The sequence below is a fragment of the Rhipicephalus microplus genome, chromosome 9, assembly GCF_043290135.1.
Source record: "Rhipicephalus microplus isolate Deutch F79 chromosome 9, USDA_Rmic, whole genome shotgun sequence".
NCBI classification, from domain to species: domain Eukaryota; kingdom Metazoa; phylum Arthropoda; class Arachnida; order Ixodida; family Ixodidae; genus Rhipicephalus; species Rhipicephalus microplus.
The window spans coordinates 124,216,730-124,236,649 of NC_134708.1; the positions used below are offsets into that span (position 1 = coordinate 124,216,730).

The window sequence follows — 19,920 nt, forward strand, 5'->3', positions numbered from 1 at the left end:
CTCTCCCTTGTTTGTCACTCCAGTGACCTCACCACTTTTGAGTTTTCGTTTCATTAAATTCACTTGTTAGAATGGCTTTCTCTGTGTTAGTCTAGTCTTTTTTTTTTCGTTCCTAACTTTGCAGTGCCGCCTTTACCAACAGTATGTTCGAACTAACCCCAACACAAGCTTTGCTGACATATCAGAGCTAAACTAGCTCACCCAATGTGTAGATAGCCACTTTTGTGACTGCCGACTGCTTTCGCTGGCGCACGGCTGGAGTGCCCTCGCCTTTGGTGACAGTGAATGCGACACGCTAAACAACGAGATGCTGTGCTCTACGGTTGTCATTGATCTATTCTTACAGGGCCACTCCCCAGGTTTCACAATTTGGAGCTGACAAGTGAAATGCGAGGATATGGCGTTCATGATCACGTCTGCCAAAATTTGCACCGCTACGTGCCGCAGAAATGGGTCATATTTCAAGACGAACGCTGCTCCCTCTTCCTTTTGCTGGTACGGGTCCAGAGAATGAGGGCGTGACGTGTGCGTATGATTGGCCCTACGTACACGACAGTGCAGTGACGTTGGTCCTCTACGTGGACGACTATGCTCTGACGTTGCCAATGGTGGCACGCGACATAACGAAAATTATTTAACACAGCATGCGTATAGTATATGTATTTCTGGCTTGAAGAGATTAATAAACCTCTAGATATATAGTTAAATGCAGTAATGGAAGTGAGTGTTCTTTCTTTTTTTTCCCATGATTCGCAACAATATGCGGGACTAATGTACCGGCGCTTCGCGTGCGTTCGAGTCCCAGCGAATCCGCGGTCAGCGCATCGAGCAGACGACAGCCGCGGGACGCTCCTATGTGTTCGCACACTCATTTATAGCGCGTTGAATATTCTAGGCACTACACTCATTATGCTAATCTATTCTACAGCGTCTAAGCCAGCGTTTCCAAACCATCCCGCAGAAACAGGCAGTAGACCTCAAAACAACGCTAGTCAACAAGAAAAAAAAAACAGTGGTTGGGCTTGATCGAACACGTCATGCGCACGGGACCTCTCGGTCGGATGCCGGAGAGGGTAGGGAAGAGATTTGGCTTGTGAAGACTACTCGGAGGAGTGGCAAGGGTTTCGAGCTCACCTCCTCCTATCCTCCTTTCACGCTACATTAAAAAAAAACAGTTTTCTCAGCTCGTAGTGAACCGACTCAAGAAATTTTAGTGACAAATTGTTCCTCATCAGACACCCAAAAACTTCCACGGTGTAACTAAAATTTGGTAAGGGGCCTGTTGAGTGGCCCTTTAAAGCAGCTGTCTCGCTGCACTAATGAATGTTGGAACAGCGCAACCTAGAAGGAGTTAGTTCTTAACTACGGAAGCGAAAAAACAAGGACAGAAAAGAGCGCTGTTTCTGGCCTTGTTTTGTGGTCGTTTCCGTAGTTACGAAGTAACTACTTCTAGGTTGCGCTGTTCCTACATTCCGTTATGTCCTATCAATTTGCCCAAGTTTCCACGCTTCATCACTGCACTAGTTGTCGACGATTGGGCAACGTGAGTTTTCGAACTATTATGCCATTGTGCTCGTGAGCAGTTGTGTCAAAATTGCATCTTCGAAGTTTTTTGTGCACACAGTAAGCACGTCATTTGGCTATTAAATTAGCTTTGCTCTCTAAATCCACTTTTTTCCTTTTCTTCCCCCCTTGCAGTTAACCAGTCACTAGGCGCAGTAAAATGCCATAATAATAGGACACGTAAAAGGTAACTATCTAGGAAAAGTTTCACTTTCGCGCCATGCAGGAAAAATGCATGACGCCGCTGCCGTTTCTGGTCGGGAGGTCATATGTATGATTTTTTGCAGTTATGCCCTCCACACGCACATGGCGACAGAGGTAACAAGCCGCCAACTATTGAATTCATGGGCTTATATAGCAGTTACGCTACCAGTTCACATATATCTAGATGTATATGCAAAGTAAGTGAAGGGGACGCTAACTTGCCGCGGACGAGTTCTGTAGGGTGAACCTTCGAATAATGTGTCAGATACTGTGTACTAACTTGGCTACATTGATACACCATTGAGCCTGCTGTTTTGTTTTGTAGGGTGTACATGTGTATTTAAGCGTGGGAGTGGTAGTTTTCTGCCTGTTGGCGTCACGTAGCACGTTGATTTGATATGTAGAACTTATTGTCTCTAAACAAGCATATGATTATGAGAGACGTCGTAGTGGGAGCCTCCGGAAGTTGCCCCGCCGTGGTGGTCTAGTGGTTAAGGTACTCGGTTGCTGACCCGCAGGTCGCGGGTTCGAATCCAGGCTGCAGCGGCTGCATTTCCGATAAAGGCGGAAATGTTGTAGGCCCGTGTGCTCAGATTTGGGTGCACGTTACAGAACCCCAGGTGGCCGAAATTTTCGGAGGCCTCCACTACGGCGTCTCTCATAATCATATGGTGGTTTTGGGACGTTAAACCCCACAAATCAATCAAAGACTCCGAATGTTTCGTCCACTTGGTGCTTTTCATTGTGCTCCGAAATCTGAGCACACGGGCCTGCCGAATTTTCGCCCCCATTAAAAATGCGGTCACCGCAGCCGGGTTTCGATACCTGCCACCGGCGGGTCAGCAGCCTTGTTTGTACCTTAGCCACTAGACCACCGTGGCAGGGCGTCCCGAAGCATGTGATCTTTTTACAAGCTGCAAATTAACAAAAAACTCCTCAAATACTTTACTCATTGCAGGCACGTTCGCTCATTGTGAATTGCAGAAGCTAATTAAATAATGGCTATGCGATACGAGTGACATGCACATTTATTGTTCCCAGGGTTACAACTTAAGCGGCGGCCAGAAGCAGCGCGTGTCCCTGGCCCGGGCCGCCTACCACCAGTGCAGCATCTACGTCCTCGACGACCCACTCAGCGCGCTCGACCCTCACGTCGGATTTAAGGTGTTCAAGAAGCTCTTGGGCAAGGATGGCATGCTGAAGCACAAGGTACAATTGTGTGTGTAGATCTTCATTTTGTGTTAGCGCTTCTTGAACACTGCGCGACCAGATTGTGGCTTATACTTAGCAGAGTGTAACGTTAGGTGTGTCGGTGCATAGAATAAAGAAATATTTGTGGCACAGCAAAGAACAACAAGGAAAAAAATTGGCCTTGAAGCTGCATATTACCCTGCAAACGTCCCCGAAAGACGATAATCTTGCGTCTGGAGAGAGTGATGAAAACATTTATTTGATGTTCTACGTAAGAAAATTGGTGAATGGTATTCTGGAGGCACTGCGTTATTAGAGTGCCTTGAGCGTGCAGCTGAGACGAACGAGCACATCGAGGCACGTTACGCACGAGCGCCATCTGGCAGTTATCTTCAAAAACAAAGACGTGCGCGTCTGCAGAGAAAGATGCGCGCCTGTCTCGGAGGTGATATGTTGTAGAACGCAAAACGACGGGTAGGTGCCACCACCTTGCTGTCTTATGCAAGCGTTGCAAACACTTCCCTTTTAAAGACGATAGTCTTTCTTGGGGACCTTCGACGCAAAAATTTTGGTCGGTCTGGCATTTGCATGTTTGTCCACTCTTAACACCATCGGGTATTAAAACACCGACCCCATTCCGCAGCGCCCACATATGTTGCTGAAGGTTCAGCGTTCATACTTGTGCAATCGTCGATTAAAAAGCAATCATTGCGCGTGTCTGGGGCACCACAACAACACGTTTATATTCTGCATGTGCGCCCTTTACTAGAACAGCCACACATAAGTAATTTTAAGAACCGCAACGCCTATTTCGCTGTGCTGACCATTCAACGCCTGCTTGGAAAGGCGAGTGTTTCCAACACTTCGCTAAAACAAGACGGTGGTGGCACCTCTCCGTCGCCTTGCGTTCTACACCTTATCACCTCTGACGCGGTCACGCACACCCGTCTCAGAGCCACGTGCTTTGTTTTTGAAAAAAAAACTGCGAGATGGCACTCATGTATCACGTGTGACGTGACTTGGTGCGCTCGTTCGCCTCTGATGCACCCTCGAGGCACTCTAACGCAGCGCCTCCAGAATACCATTCACCAATTTTCTTGAGCAGAACATCAAATAAATGTTTTGTGCACTCTTTCCACACGCAAGACTATCGTCTTTCGAAGAAATTCGCAAATTAAATGCGGATACGGGGCCAATTTTCAGAGCATCGCGTTGCACTATCAGTGCAGTGCGATAAATGCTACAATCATTAGAATTACTTCAGTGTGACTCATCTAGTGTAAAGGCACACATACAAAACATTGACGTGGTGTTGTGGTGCCTCAGATATGCGGAATAATTGCTTTTTAATTGACAAATGCATAGCTCTAAATGCTGAATCTTGAGCAATATTGGTAGGCGCTGCGGATGGGGTCGGCCGTTTAATGCCGTTTGTAGAATCGTTCAGAGCGGACAAACAGACAAATGTACAGACAGACAGATCAAAATTTTTTCGTCGAAGGTCCCCAAGAAAGACTATCGTCTTTAAAAAAACACTCCTACCTCCCCGAAAGGAATCGTGTTAAAATGCAAATGCATTTCTTGCACCGAGAGAGGGTACTGTGCCGTCAGGCATTCGACTTCACCGACTTCTGCAGTCGCCTGCAGAGGCACCTAGCCAGCAGACGGTCGAGAGTGAGAACCCTTAAAAAATGGACTTTTAGTCTCAATTGACCACGAACCGAGGCCTTTTTGACTCAATAGGCGGTCAATTAAACTGCATCTTCACATGAGTGCACTCAATGAAAATTTAATTGAGATGAGGTACGAAAAAGTCAATTCACTCTCACTCTTTGCCTTTTTAATTGACATGCGTTGAAAATGTGCAATTGAGCCACAGTAATTACGATTTTAATTCACATGCGATAATAAATGTTCAACTGAACCGCAGTCACTGCATATTTATTTGACATGCGTTAAGAAACGTTAAACTAAACCACCATCACTACACGTTTAATTGACCTAGTACTGATCAGTCTCACTGAGGGATAGCTGAAGATGAATGTGGACACCTATAGCTACACCAATATTGGGGGCCCAATGCACAAAACTTGTGTGTGTGCGTGTGCGTGTTCTGCAGTTTTATTGCGGGTATATTTCTGGAAGATGTATTCGTTATTATGGCCCCTGCATCATGCATAGAGTTGCAGCACTCCGGGAAGCATGAATGTATTACCTAAAACTGTACCCAAGGAAATGTTTTCAGGTACTAGCTGTCCGACGCACGTGTTTCTGAATTGCGTACACGGATATTTATCTCATACACACTAGCGTGTCTTAGTCAAGAGTGGTAGATGCATTCTCTTAATTCACGCGAACAAAATTGGCCTTCTTGGATTAGCAAAATTGTTGTTCATTCGTTGTTTATAGCAATGCAGATTCTGTGCATTGACAGAGAGGGCCTTTATATTTATTATAATTCCTTTTATTTTCTTATTGTTATAATTTTTTATTCAATAAAAGTATGGTAAACACACGGAGAAGACGTATCGTGGTAGCAGTTCTCCGTGAAAAAAATGCAGATTCGCCACATCTTTCAAAGGTTGGGCCCTTTTTTCCCTGCTGTCGGCTCCTGTGGAGCAGATAAGTAGGCTACGGAATGCGCACTCCATTGTTCGAAATCTCGCCGGTCTGACTAGATATTTTTGAATTTTTTTTTATCAGGTTTAGAGCGGTGGTGGTTGCACGTGAAGTGAGAAACCACGGGGAGTTGGCAACCACTGAAGGGTTTAAAAGGCGCGTGAGCCCTTTTCCTGGTGCGATCCAGAAAGTAGAACGAGAAAAAAAATTTGTACTGTGTTTAACATTGCGTTATAAAAACTTGAAACTTAGTTCTTAAAGAAGCTCCACAATATTACCTGCCAGTTACACCCGTGCGAAGTGAAAGTATGAGATGGCCGCTTTGCGCTTGTTGTCTATCCCTCCATACGGCACTTGTTTCTTCACAATCGCTCACCCGAGTCACACGAGTGGTTCGTGCTTGTCACTTGATTATTCTTGCCCTGATTTCGAAGAAAGTGAGTGCCGAGACTTACGCAGACTATCTGCTCAAAAGTGAAGAAGCTACTCCGCTGCATGTGATGCAATTTTTACGGTACATGGACATTTGTGCCGGCGGCAAGGCTGTTCATCAGACCCAGCATCGCAACCTTCCAGCAGAAAAATGGACACCTCGCTTACATCCAAGACTCCAGCGCAGCTTCCTTTCTGCAAACTACAGAAATGGACGTCGTCACCTTGATTTGTGATCGAAAATCACTGCAATCGCTGGATTTGCAAACCACGTGCCTCCCTTGACTATTTTGAAGGTAAGTTTGTCATTTTTCATTGGCTCTATACGTTCTGTTTGTAAGTTAGGAAAACCGAAAAACGTATTGGGCGTAGGATGTTAGAATATTCAACTGCGTATTTCTTCGTGTTCACAATATTGATCCCTCCTCTCCTACATACTTTATTTTTACAACACGGCCTTCTCTCTTCTTTGCATTTCTTACAGGCAGGCGTCACCCTAGTGATTCCGAAACAGGTGCTCCACCAACTAAATGATCCTAGTTGTCTCTATTGTCGTTTTGGTAAAAATAAACAAAGATGCTAACAGATCTGTGTTTTGCTTCTTGGATTGAACAATTTATAGAACAGCGTGCATCACTGTGTACGTGCGTGTGTGGTATTATTCATGTGAATTGTGTATCCGTGTCCTAATTTGTGATTATCACTCAGTTTATACCTTGTTTGAGGGACTGAACGTGTTTACATTTGAAATAACACATGCGACTAGAAATCGTTGGTCGGGCAAGTATTCAATGATCACCCCTATTTATTTCTAACAACCGCTTAAAAAATAAACTGATAGCGGTTAATTCGGTACCGCTTCAGAAACAAAATAGTCAAGTGGTGAATTTTCAAGTAACGTTAGCGTGAATACTTGAAAATTGCATAACATGCTTGCTTATTGATGATTTTGACCGAACACAATAAGGGTTGAATATACACTCCCCTAAACTGTTTTAACTTACACTCGGTACAGAAAGTCACAAGCTGGTCAATAATTCCTTTTGACTCGCTCAGAAGACGCTCAATTCATGCGCAAAAATTGATATTTAATAGAAACAGGGTGGCTAATAATCTTGTGTAACTCAATAGAAAAACTCAATAGACGCATAAATTAAACACAGTACATCCTACGGAGAAAAGTCAATTAGGCCTAGATTATACCTCTACAAGCATTTTTGTAAGGATTTGGAGTAGACGGAAGAGGGAGCACCAGCGTTCTTGGCTCAGGGTCGGCGTTTCACTGCGACGCCTCAACAGGCCCCGGAAACTCTCAAGTTTCTGCTATGGCCGCAGAGGGCGAAAATATCGACCGTGGCGAGTTTCGTCCTTTGGGCGTATAGTGAAACTTTTGGCTCCTCTTTTAGCTAGTGCAATTTCCCAGTTAAGGGCACTCAACGCGGCTAAAACTTGTATTACAGAATGTATCAAAAAACCGTTAAAAGAGTAGTTACTACGTAGTTTTTCATAAAAATTGAACAAAATAATTTTGTCTTACTTTTACTAGTAATGTAAGAGCAATGATTGTTTTAGTTCAAGTATGGAGATTATCCTAACGCTCGAAGAGCAGGAGGAGCCCTTCGACATCGATTGTGTTTCTGTCGGTTAATTTGTTCGAATTGCCCGTGGTTAGCCGCGGTACATTTGGTCGATAGGCATTGCGAAGCTCCGTTTTAATTCACCTTTGTCATATTATTGCGAGCTTCTGTGTCACACTTTACGGGTCGCTACGAGAAAACGAACACGACTAGAGGCGGTAAACCATATCAGCTGCTGTGCTTCGCCCCACCGCGGTGGTCTGGAGGCTAAGATACTCGGCTGCTCACCTGCAGGTCACTGGATCGAATCTGAGCTGCGGCGGCGGAAATGTTGCAGGCCGATGTTCTGAGATTAGGGTGCACGTTAAAGAACCCTAGGTTGTCGAAAGTTTCGGAGCCCTCCACTATGGCGTCTCTCATATTCGCATGGTGGTTTTGGGACGTTAAACCTCACATATCAAACAATCAATCAATAAAGGCTACTGTGCTTCACCGACGTCCGGCTGCGCAACCTCCAGCGGAAAAATTCAACTCCGGCAAATCACTCGAAGACTGCCTTTGAAGACTGAATAATCTTCGAACAAGGGCTACAAAAATTTTGTCACGACGAAGTATGATCCCACTACAAGCTTTCGCCCAACTGTCTTGTTTGGGTGTAGGTGCCTCCCACTGCTGCACAGTTACCTCTGCGAAGATCGCCAGCGGGTACCATGCACTTTATCGCGTCATATAGAGCAAACTTCGGCCGTCACCTGCCTCACCGAACACCTCTCGCCCACTGCAGACCTGCGTTGCCGAGGCCGGGAAATTGTTCACGTGCATCATCTCAAACGTGTCGATAACCACTTGTCCTCAGGACACCTCGGAACACCTACTTGGCTTCGTCTTCGGCTAGGGGTTACTATGTATTGAAGAAGTAGTGGCTCATGCCAAGCTCCGTAGTGACATCGTAAGCGCGAAGCCGCAGAGGCTCAGGCAAGACGTAGTCACTGTTCTCGCTGGCTGGGCTTACGCTCCGGTGGTGCTGATGTAACCGTTCTACTTTTCTGGCTGTTTCAGTTCTTTACTATTCTAATACGTGAATTGGTGAGCGGTGCTTTTGTCACTGCGTCCCCTTTCTAGTCGTTGGTTAACTTTAAACCTGATTATCTCAAAGTTGTATTTTTTATTACCTAGGCAACAATTTTTTTCTATTCTCTAATTACACTTATAAATATATTTTCTTGTGATCTACTTTAATGCACAATGCGGCCGAATTGAGAATATCAAATTCTCAGTTTTTTTTAATTTCACAGATGCGAATTAATTAGAAGTTATTCCCTGGTAGTAAAAACGTCGCACAAATACAAGCATCAGTCTGATTTATGGAACCTGGTTCACTTAAAAGAGCGATAGTACGCAAGAAAATGATTTATGAAATATGTGAACATTCTTTTTATTCACTGCAAAGACGGTACTTGAGAATCACGAAAGCTGCGTGGGAAGCATAAGGTCTACCAAATGCCCTCAACATAACAGACTTCTTTGAAGTTCAGAGACAGTGTCCACTGCAACAACAAGATAACCTACATCTAATGGACGCGTTATGGACACTCTAAAACATGTCTCAGTTTAAAGAATATCTTTCTGGTAAATTGGTGCCTGAGGTTTTCTGTAAATTAAAAAAACCAGACTCCGTTTTACAGAGGCTCTCTAAACTTATTTTGTGTATTGCCACACACAGCACGCTTACATTTTTACGTGTACGTTATCTATCTGGTCATAAACACGGCAGCTCTGTTATCCTTAACACTGAATGAATTTAACTCAGATTACAGCGTTTCCGTTACTTGAAAAACCAAGAAAAAATGGTTGTTTCAGAACAGGGTGTCCGTAAATTATTCTGTTATTGAATAAAAACATAGAATTCTAGAGCTTCTGTCACATCAGAGGAAAAATTTAGACGCATTACGAAACGCAGAAAGAGAGTAACATGTCATGTTCTAGTAATAGTGCGACAACTTCAGGAAGAGTAAAAAGGGACAGGAAAGAGCGCTGACTCTCAACTGAATTTTATTGAAGGTGCTACGACCGCTCTTATACAGAGTAAAAAAAAGAGTGCTCATGCGCGATGGTACATGCGTGACCATGATAATATAATCTTAACTGAGAAAAGATTGATCTCTTTCTGAAACGATAAATGAAGGTTCACTAATGCGTTGATCCTTGGCTTTCCTGAAAAACAATGCTTCTAAAATTTCTCTTTTATTTTTTTGCTTCCTTTTTGCAAAAACCGTGCTTTATGAAGCATAGAAGTGCACTTGCATTCTTTTTACTGTACGACCATGAGACTACAATAGCCATTCTTAACATTTAACGTATGCTGTCTTTATCGATCGTTGAAGCATTGCCCTGTTTGTCCTATGTTTACTTTTCCACATGTCCATGGTATCTCATATACGACATTAGATTGGCATTCAGTATATCTATTCACGTGACGGATGATGCAATGTTGACTATTATTGTTGCTGTTTAGTACACAGACTTTTGTAAGCTTGCAAGGGGCGGAAAAGAAAAGATTAATTTCATATCTGCTCGCTTTTTCTCAAATTGTGAGGCACCTTATGTACACACGGTAAAACATTCAAAGGTCTTTGGTCATGCTGTCTTTCTCTTGTCCCATTTTGTTTATCTCAACTTTCTGCAGAAGGGTATCACAAACAGGTGTGAGGATGCTATTGGGATACCCAGCATCTTTAAGTCTTTTAATCTGGTTTTCTAGGCTGACTACCCTTGGGCTCACATGACTTCTGAAGGGTGGTGTTGTTCCTGTTGATACACGTGCTTTTGATTCCTCTGTTTGCTAATTTTGAATGCCCACTATGAAAAGGCGGGACATTCTTAGCACTCCTGGGCTGATAGCACCAACAATTATAGACATTATCACAAAAAGAAAGGCGAATGTCTAAGAATTCGATACCGTTGCTTTTTGGCGATTGAAATGTGAATTTGAGCCCCCTGGATTGTTCTTTGAATACGTTGAGCCGGCGTCAACGTTGTCATTAAAACACACTTGTTCAGATGTTTCTACAAGTATAAGGCAGTACAAGGTAGAGGAACGGTCGCTCTTGAGGTTAGTGTTTTTTTTTGTCTTGTCCAACCTTCTTGGGTTCATGTGAAAAGAATATGCAAGCTGGTAAAATCGCATAAATGGCGACAGATTCGGATGTACTACGAATGGCCTAATGTCCTTGTTAAAGAAGGGAGGGATCCTCCTCTTGATACTGCAAGACTGCCTCACTTCATAAGCTTTGCGAGGAATACAGCAGAAATTCTTCGGAAACGAACCCTACTCTTTTTACCGAGAAATAGAAACCAAAATCAGTCGCTGAGCAAGGTGACCAAGTTGGGGGTGCATCCTTGTAAAATGAAGTTGACAAGGTACTTAGGAAGTGACCGAAATACTGTTTCGAACCAATACTTGAACCCCTTCAACAGCTGGCTATGGCACGCACCTTGCGACGCAAAGTGAGTGACGAAGAAAGAAGCCATATCATAGCGAAGAGTGTCAACTGTGTTATAAAAGACTACAAGAAAGCCCCGAAATCGCCTCTGAAGGAGATAGCTACATATATGAAAGATAAAAATTTGGAAGTGGTACAGGCTGATAAAAAAGGCGGATTCGTGGCACTTCGACAATATTTATTTGAGTCAAAAGCCACCACGGCTTTTCAGAAACACTTCCAGCTCATCAACTTCGACCCCAAACAGCATAAGATGAAAGCGTTGAAGCTAATCAAGGACAAAAATTTCGACAACCTAAAGAAGTTAGTATGCAAGTCGAAAGAGGTTACTTTGAGGCCTTTTTCTTCTGCAAGACACAAGCTTGAGCATCATTTCAGAGTAATCGTTTTGGAGGGATTGCCTTGGCAGCAGCATGTAAGAAGATTTCTTCAAGACAGGTAAAAAAATTGACTTTTCAATATTCGTTTCTCATAAGGAGCTCCTCCGATCTGGTTCAGGAACATCGGGAAGGTTTTCGATACAACGTGGTGGGATTTCAAAGAGATGTTGTTGACTTTTATGACTCTGTTTTTTGTGATGGCCCCATTCTTGCTGTGAAGAAATGTTTTGAAGAACAGGAGGTGCATTTTCAGAATAATATAGGCTTGAACTCTGACAAATTTATAACGCTTTTCTTAGACATTCGCCTTTCTTTTTCTGATAATGTCCATACTTGCTGGTGCTATCAGCCCAGGAGTGCTAAGAATGTCCTGCCTTTTCATAGTGGGTATTAAAAATTAGTAAACAGAGGAATCGCCAGCACGTGTATTTAGGCCATACTTCAGAAGTCATGTGAGCACAAGGGGGAAGTCAGCCTTAAAAACCAGTATAAATGACTCAAAGATGCTGGGTATCCCAACAGCATCATCACATCTGTTTGCGATACCCTCCTACAGAAAGTCAAGATAAACAAAATGGGACCAAGAGAAAGACAGCATGACCAAAGACCTTTGAATGTTATACCGTACGTACATAAGGTGCCTCACAAGTGAGAGATAAGCGAGCAGATATGAAATTACTCTTTTCTTTTCCGCCCCTTGCAAGCTTTCAAAAATCATAGTACTAAACAGCAACAAGAGTAGTCAACCTTGCATCATCCATCACGAGAGTAGATTTACTGAATGCCAATCTAATGTCGTATATGAGATACCATTGACATGCGAAAAAGTAAACATAGGATAAACGGTGCAATGTTTCAATGATCGAACAAGACAGCATGCGTTAAATGGTAAGAATGGCTGTGGTAGTCTCATGGTCCTACACCGTAAAAAATGCAAGTGCACTCCAATGTTTCATAAAACACAGTTTTTTTCAAAAAAGCAACAACGAAAAAAAATAAAAGAGGGATTTTAGAACCATTTATTATCAGGAAAGCCAAGGATCAATGCATCAGTGCTACCTGAGTTATCCCTTCAAAAAGAGAGTATTTTTTTATCAGGCAAGGTTATATTATTATTGTCACACATGTATCGTCACGCATGAGCACTGTTTTTTTGTACTCTGTATAAGAGCGGTCGTAACACCTTCAATAAAAATCTGTTGACAGCGCTCTTTCTTGTCCTTTTTGTCTCTTCTTCAAGTTGTCGTGCTATAACTAGAACATAACCACGATGAACCAACTCACCCAAATTAAGCTCTTGTTAGCGCACCATGACACTCTCTTCCAGTGTTTTGTGGTGCTTAAGCACCTAAAACTTTCCTCTAAATGTTGTTCCAACCACCCAGCAACAAGGTCTTCGAAGTTCTCCTGTCAATTTTTTGTATTCTTGTTTACATTTTTGTCCTCGCTCACAGTGGAAAACACGTAGTGTCGTTTAATGGGCATATCTGTACTTCAATGGGCTGTTCTGCTTTTTTGTTATATTCAAGGAATTTTTACTGTTCTACAGGCCATAAGGTACACCTAGGTTTGGAGGTAACCTAATTTGCCACAGTTACCTTAAGCTTTTGCGGAATTGTGGGCAGGTGTGGATTACCAGTACTGTGAAAAATCTGATGTTTCATAGGACAGTCGATACTTAAGTTTTGAAAGCAGGGCGTCTCGTCATATTCAATGTACATATCAAGAATCGGTGTTCTATATCGCTTGGGTGTTTTTACATTTGACATTGCTGTTTTTAATTGCACCATAATGCTATTTTCAAGTACTGTGCACACCACTTCTGCTTCTGCAGGCAAAATACGTAAAGGCGACCCATTCAGCAAACCATGGCTCCAATTATTTGATCAAAATAAACAGGTGTAGTTAACCGGCTTGTGGCTTTCTTAAGGTCCTAAAACTGCCACATCAGCACTTTGTTTACTCCTGAAATAAATGCAAAAATAAAAAAAAGTGATCAGAACACATCCGTTGATCACAATGTACACACCCGTGGTTCTTGGAATATGTATATGCGCCTTGCTGTGCACATCACAGTTATTCCAGAAACCAGCGGCAGTGTGCTACAGGCATTGCCCAATTTTCTCTGATCACGTCCCCAGTCAGCAGCATTATTTTCAGAAACTCTTGTTGGCACCCTAAAGAGAAAATAGCACTTGAAACATGTGAAACTGCACACGCCAAAGACTATTATTGTATGCGTGTGTGTGAAGTGACTGGTGCACGAAACATGGCAATACAAATGAAACACTACCTAACAAGTAGCAGCCGCAAGCGTTTCGTTTGCTTTTGTTTTGTTAGTTGTTGTGTTGATTCCGTGTGCTGACTGGCACAGGTATTATACGATTATTTGCATCCACGTAGGTGAGTTGTTGACCTTTGTGCTTGCGTAGCATAGACAGCTGTCCTACCGAACTATACAGGCTCAGGTACGCCTTCATCTATGTTCGTGTAATATACACTTCGTGATCCCGATGGCTGCTTGGCGGCGCCACCGGCAGTAAGCACCTTTGCGCAAGGTCCGTTTCGTACTTCACAGTCGTAATAATAACTGCTTAGGTTTAATCATAACCACCAGGGGTTTGTTAACTCGCACAAACAATCTAAAACAGGGCACTCAAGCATTTCCACGTCCACTAAAATTATCCCGCGAACCTTGATTCAGCAGTGCAGCACCATAACCACTAGATCGACGTGGCGGGTGAATTCTGTCACAAACGGGCAGTCGTCTAACTTACGAGAAACACGAATTCCAGGAGAGGAATCCCGCTGTCTTTATGCGAAACACGCTTCTTGTGGTTTTTTTGCAAATCAGGTTCGCGTAAAAAGAGGAAAATCTTGTGACGTAGGCTTAGTCTATTTCGGGCTTTGGATGCTGGGTGCTTCGGACAAACGCATCCAGAAACGCACGTGTGCAAAAACGGCAGACATAGCAGCGCAGGGCACACCGCAGAAGGCGCACTTTCAGCGCGCGAACGTGTCGCTGTACGAAGGTACAACAACGACGAAAGAACGAAAAGCACGGAATGCGGCCAGCGTCTCCAATGGATGCGTCTAGTGTCTCTTGTAGGAAGGCCAGCATGTGGGGCCAAATAACACTGCACAACGTGCAGCGCGTTCTTAACAGTATGTACTGGGCCGTTTACTGCTAAATGGAATGTGGAAGCACACGGCGACCGCTCGGCACTATTGCTGGCAGAGACGCTGGACGCGTCGCTACGGCGGTGGCTGCATCCTCTTCCTCGAGCGTCTCGGCGCCTATAAAAATGGCAGCATATCCCCGGAGTGAATGATGGAGAGTAAGGCGAAGCATACGTCCATTCATTCGTTCTTGCTTCCGTCCATCCATGCGTGCGTCTGTGTGGCCGCCCTTGCGTCCATCCGCCCGTCCATACGCCCGTCCATGCGTGCGTCTGTTCATGCGTTCGCACGTCCATCTGTGCGTCCGTCCCTGCGTTCATCCGCGCATCCGCTCCTGCATCCGTACATGCACCCATCCGTACGTGCAGCCATCCTTGCGTCTGTCTATGCATCTGTCTGTGTTTCCGTTCTTCCACCTATTCAACACTCCAAGTACCACCATCTCGCATCTTTTCATCATATATTCCTCATATAGAAGCACCGTCATCCAGCGGACATTCCATAAACTAAACGAGAGGTGGCACACGCACACTTTCTTATGGCTTGCGCTTCAGGTCTACTTCCTACTTTTAAGCTCCTCGAGTTCATGGTATATACTAGTTCACTGTATTCATGGCACTGCGGCCCAACGCTCGCTAAAGCTTTCTAAAACCAAGGAGGTTACGCCCAGCGAATATAACGTAGCAACCTTTTACCCTCAGATAGCGCTCAATGTACATGCCAATGGCTGCTAAGGGGGCATGAGAGACAGGAGAATTCGCCTTTTAGTAAACGCCCACGCTGGGAATTTTTTATTGTTCAACAACACACTGAAGAAATCTCCCCCCCAGCACCACCATGGAAGTCAAAGTCTAAGACTGGTTACACATTACGACTGCAACTACTCCTACGAGGGACGAATGGGTGCCGCTTAAAAGAGCTTCGCCCCTAAAAATAGGACTACATGGGGTTCCTTAACGTGCACCTTAATCTGAGCACACGGGCTTGCAACAATTCCGCTTTCATCGAAAATGCAGTGGCCGCAGCCGAGATTCCGTCTCGCGACCTGCGGGTCAGCAGCCGAGTACCTTTAGGCACTATAACACTGCGACGGGGCCACTCATTTTGTGCTCACATGGCTTCTTGAGGACCGTCGTAAGGGAAGACATTGCAATACCGTTTTTTTACGGTTTTAACGTGCTTCGACTTGATGTTTACCAGTAGTTTTGAAGATTTCACATAACTGTCACCAAACATGGTACTTTTGAAACGTTAACAAAATGTCGCATTGTTTGCTATTATGCTGAGGCATAATAGAATAGTAGCGTTCACCCCTTTGTTCATTTAGTACATTTATATCACTCACTGAGCTTACGGTGGCTTCACAGTACTTACTTTTACAAAAAATCAAGTAATCCTCTCCATAACTAAACACCTTAAACAAGGAATCACCTAAAGCGCCTTCCAAACGTTTGTAAATTTTCCTAACCTGTAAAGTGCGAAGAACCGGAGTAACCTTATGACCAGTGCGAATTCCTGATTACACACACCTTCCTTCCAACCTAACAGAGTGGACTTTAAATTTGTGAGAAGAATTTTCGAGAGATCACGTAAAAGCGTCATTTACCAGTAAAGGCGCTCTTGTGCCATGTTTGTTAATGCAGGCATTAACACTCGTCGACAAGTCCTCATGCGGCAAAGAGTAATTAATGTCGTCAATATTCATTACAAAATCTTCACGGCCACTGAAATTATCTTCGGTAAAAAATAGAACTGGAGCCTGAAAAGCGTCTGAGGAACTCGAAGATGTCACGCAGTTCTCAAATTGAATAATTATCGTGCATTTCCAAGTCCCTTTTTCTGAAACAATCACTTGAAAAGCAGTCTCGTTCCCATGAGTTCTCGCTGCATAAAAAAAGAAAACAGTTTTAGAGCAACCTATCTTGCTCTCTTGACGTGAGGTCTACGTACTATTTTCTCACGGTTATGTCTTGAAACTGTCAAAAGGCACGTTGGCTTACTACAGAAGGTTTAGGTCTTACTACCCTACAGCTGTTTTATAGCTATCAATGCTTTTTTCTGTGAACATTATTTCCACCATACTTACAAGGTACTCTTTCTTATCTGAAATGATTAGCCTGAGTTTCTTGTTCACACAATAACTAACCAAAGCCCGAATAGGGCCAGCACAGTTAAGATGCATGCTAGATTCTTTTGTACTGAAAAGGCAGTTATATGTACAGTACGAGCGTTCTTCTGCAGGAAGTAGTGCAGTGACGGCCAACTTAAAATGTCTTTTAGTGGACATGCCTAGTGATACAGGTATTAGGCACTAAACACCATTGAAACGATCCGCATGCGATGTTCAATAATGCGGATGGTTTCCGTAAAAATACATATGTTTCCTATATACTACCCAAGTATTTCCGTAAGAATACATATGTTTCCTATATATTTTCTATATATATCTGTAAGATTTTCACGAAACATACGGAAATATTGGACACCGCATACGGATCGTTTCAATAGGTCTTAAGTCTTTAATAATAGACTTATAATTTGCTTATTTGAAAAAAAAACTTTCTTCTGTTTAAAAGAACAACGAAGTTGTCGCCCAAGTACGGTGTATTTTTTCACGGCCTTGCTCTACCAACGACTGGCGTAGGTGATGACATGCTCGGCATCATCGAAGCGTTGCATGACCACGGCGCCGAGACCGATGCCACTAGCGTCAGCGTTCTGTCGTGGCAAATGGGTCGAAATGGTGCAGTATGGGTCCAGACGTTAGAAGGATTTTAAGTTCTCAAAACGAGGTATCACACTCCGCTGTCAAGATAAAATTCTTATTTTTGCAAAACAGTAAAGTGAATGGATAGGCAGTATCAGCAATCTTGGGCACAAACGGCGGAAGTATGAAACCCAGAAAACTCCTTAGTTCGCGTTGTGACTGCGGTTGTTTGAAACAGGTAACTGCAACAACCTTCTCAGGGTCTGGGCGCACACCATGCTAGTCTACAAGATGACTAAGTACAAGTGCTTCTCGCTTACCGAAGTGACAGTTCTTACAGTGCTGAGTAAAAGCAGCTCCTTCAAGGCATGTTAAAACAACGTCAAGTCAATGGTTGGGTTCAGCAAAAGTGCGTCCGAAAAATGACCATCTCCCATTTGAGACCACCCAGTACCGTGTCCATAAACCTTACAAATGTCGCTGGGGCGTTGCACAAACCGAACGGCATTACATTGAATTCAAACAATTCCATCCGCCGTGACAAAAGCGGTTTTCTCTTTGTCGGTGGAATGCATAGGTGCCTGCCAATAGCCCGATAGGAGGTCCACAAATGAGAAGTAAGATGCCGAATCAAGACAGTCAACAAAGTCGTCTATGCGGAGAAGCGGGTACACATCCTTTTTTGTCACCGAATTTAGACGTCGGTAATCGACGCAAAACCTCCAGGACCCGTTTTTTTTCTTCACGAGGATGACCGGTGCAGTCGAGGGGCTAGAAGAGTCTTGAATGACGTCCTTAGCCAACATGTCTTCCACCTGTTCGGTGATCACCTTTCGCTCCGATGCAGACACACGGTATGGTTTCTGCCTTATGGGATGCGCGGACCCCGTGTCAATCCTGTGGCGAGCCCACGTATTAGGAACACACACTTTGGCAGCGTCCTCGGTGAAATCAAACAATGAAGCATGCCTGCTAAAGACGCTCACCAGGGCTTCACGCTTCTCAGAGGGTAGTGCCTTGCTAATCATGTTCAAAATTGGCGAACAGTCTTCGGGGCCACCAGGGCTATTCTCACGCGCACGGGATTCATTCGAGGCATCATTGCTTAAGGCGTCGACATTAAAGCTCTTATCCGCTTCAAACGAGACAAGTCACATACCACTTGGAAGCACAACAGGCTGGTCAGACAACTTTGACACCCACAATGTTCTGGTGCCACAGGCCACAGACACAATACAGAGAGGCACCAACACACCCTTCTTTTCGATGATTGATGGCATCAGCTCAATAACAGCGTGAAATACATCGTTGTCGGCACTAGCAACAGTAACCTGAACGCTTTATAACGAACGGGGCAGTACGACAGAATTTTAACAGAGGGCGAGAGTGCGCGAACAAGTAGCAGATTGGTCGGCAACGAAAGGAGAGCAAAAAGCTCGCCGGTACCGCAATCAGGAGTCTCGCCACACTGTTGCAGGAAATCAAGACCCTGAATCACACTATGCGTTCATTTAGTGAGCGCTGTGAATTCGGCTTGATAGACGCTATTAGAGAAATAGACGTTCGCGGTACACACACCAAGAAGTCGTAGCAGTTCTCCACTATAATGTGAGCACGAACCGTGCTCGCATTATACCTCTTGAACGTCACCTTATGGCCTGATTGGGTTTTGAAATCCATACTCATATCGGAGGAACATTCTTCCGTGTCCACTAAAGCTGTCAATGTAACATTGTCTACAGAAACACAAATCTTGTAACGACGCATAGTCACTGGCGGAGGCGTAGCCGCGTATGGGTGATTATGACTGGCGACCTCACCTCCATCAGTCGCGCTGCCTAGCTTCCCGGCGGCGGTGAAGTGGGACGTCATCTAGGAGATGGGGATCTTCGGTAGCGTTAAGGTGGTGGCGTCAAGCTCCACACAGACGATGGTGAGTCACTGCTGTGATTCCCCCGATGGCTTTGCCTGCTGTCAGAGTCTTAGAGCCAGGGTGTATCGGGAACGTGCTGATTGCTGCGCCCGTTGAAAGTGCGCGGTCGTCTATAAGACGGTGCTGCCGTGTGATGGTGATCAGGGCAGAATCGGGCGACATGACCACGGATGCCAACAGTTAAAGCATATGGGACGTTCGCGGGGTGCGCTGATGTCAGCAGGAGGGTGAATGGCCGGGCTGTTCTATACCTGAGGTGGTCTGCGTGCGTATTCGTCATCCAATGGGTAGTACAGATGCATAGTTTGGCTTAGCTCTCGACGACGAGGCGCATAGTTGTAAGAATGAAAGGAGGCGGCATTGATTGTCGTAGCGCTTAAGTCACAGAGAGGAAAGGGTTCTTGGACATTACCCAATGAGCATTTAAACACCGATTGACGTCCACTGTGCAACCACTTCTGGATGTCTCGGTTGTCCGCTAGTCGTCCGCGATTCTCCGATAGCCGTACAGCGGACATTCGCAGAACTCTAAGGCACATACTAATTGGCGATCCAGCGGGTGTACGGTGGGTGTCTAGGCAGATATGCGGATGCTCATGCGACGGTCTTTTTTATTGCTTTCATTGCCGAA

The 19,920-nt window shown here is 44.4% G+C and overlaps 1 protein-coding gene across 1 annotated transcript in view; it reads left to right on the forward strand.

Moving 5' to 3' along the window:
* The window catches only part of LOC119163043 (ATP-binding cassette sub-family C member 2), a 796,039-nt gene that overhangs the window by 627,991 nt on the left and 148,128 nt on the right, over positions 1 to 19,920 (forward strand). Inside the window, exon 16 of the mRNA XM_037414979.2 lies at positions 2,809 to 2,976. Coding sequence (XP_037270876.2) covers positions 2,809 to 2,976 — 168 coding nt within the window. The remainder of the gene's footprint in view (positions 1 to 2,808; positions 2,977 to 19,920) is intronic.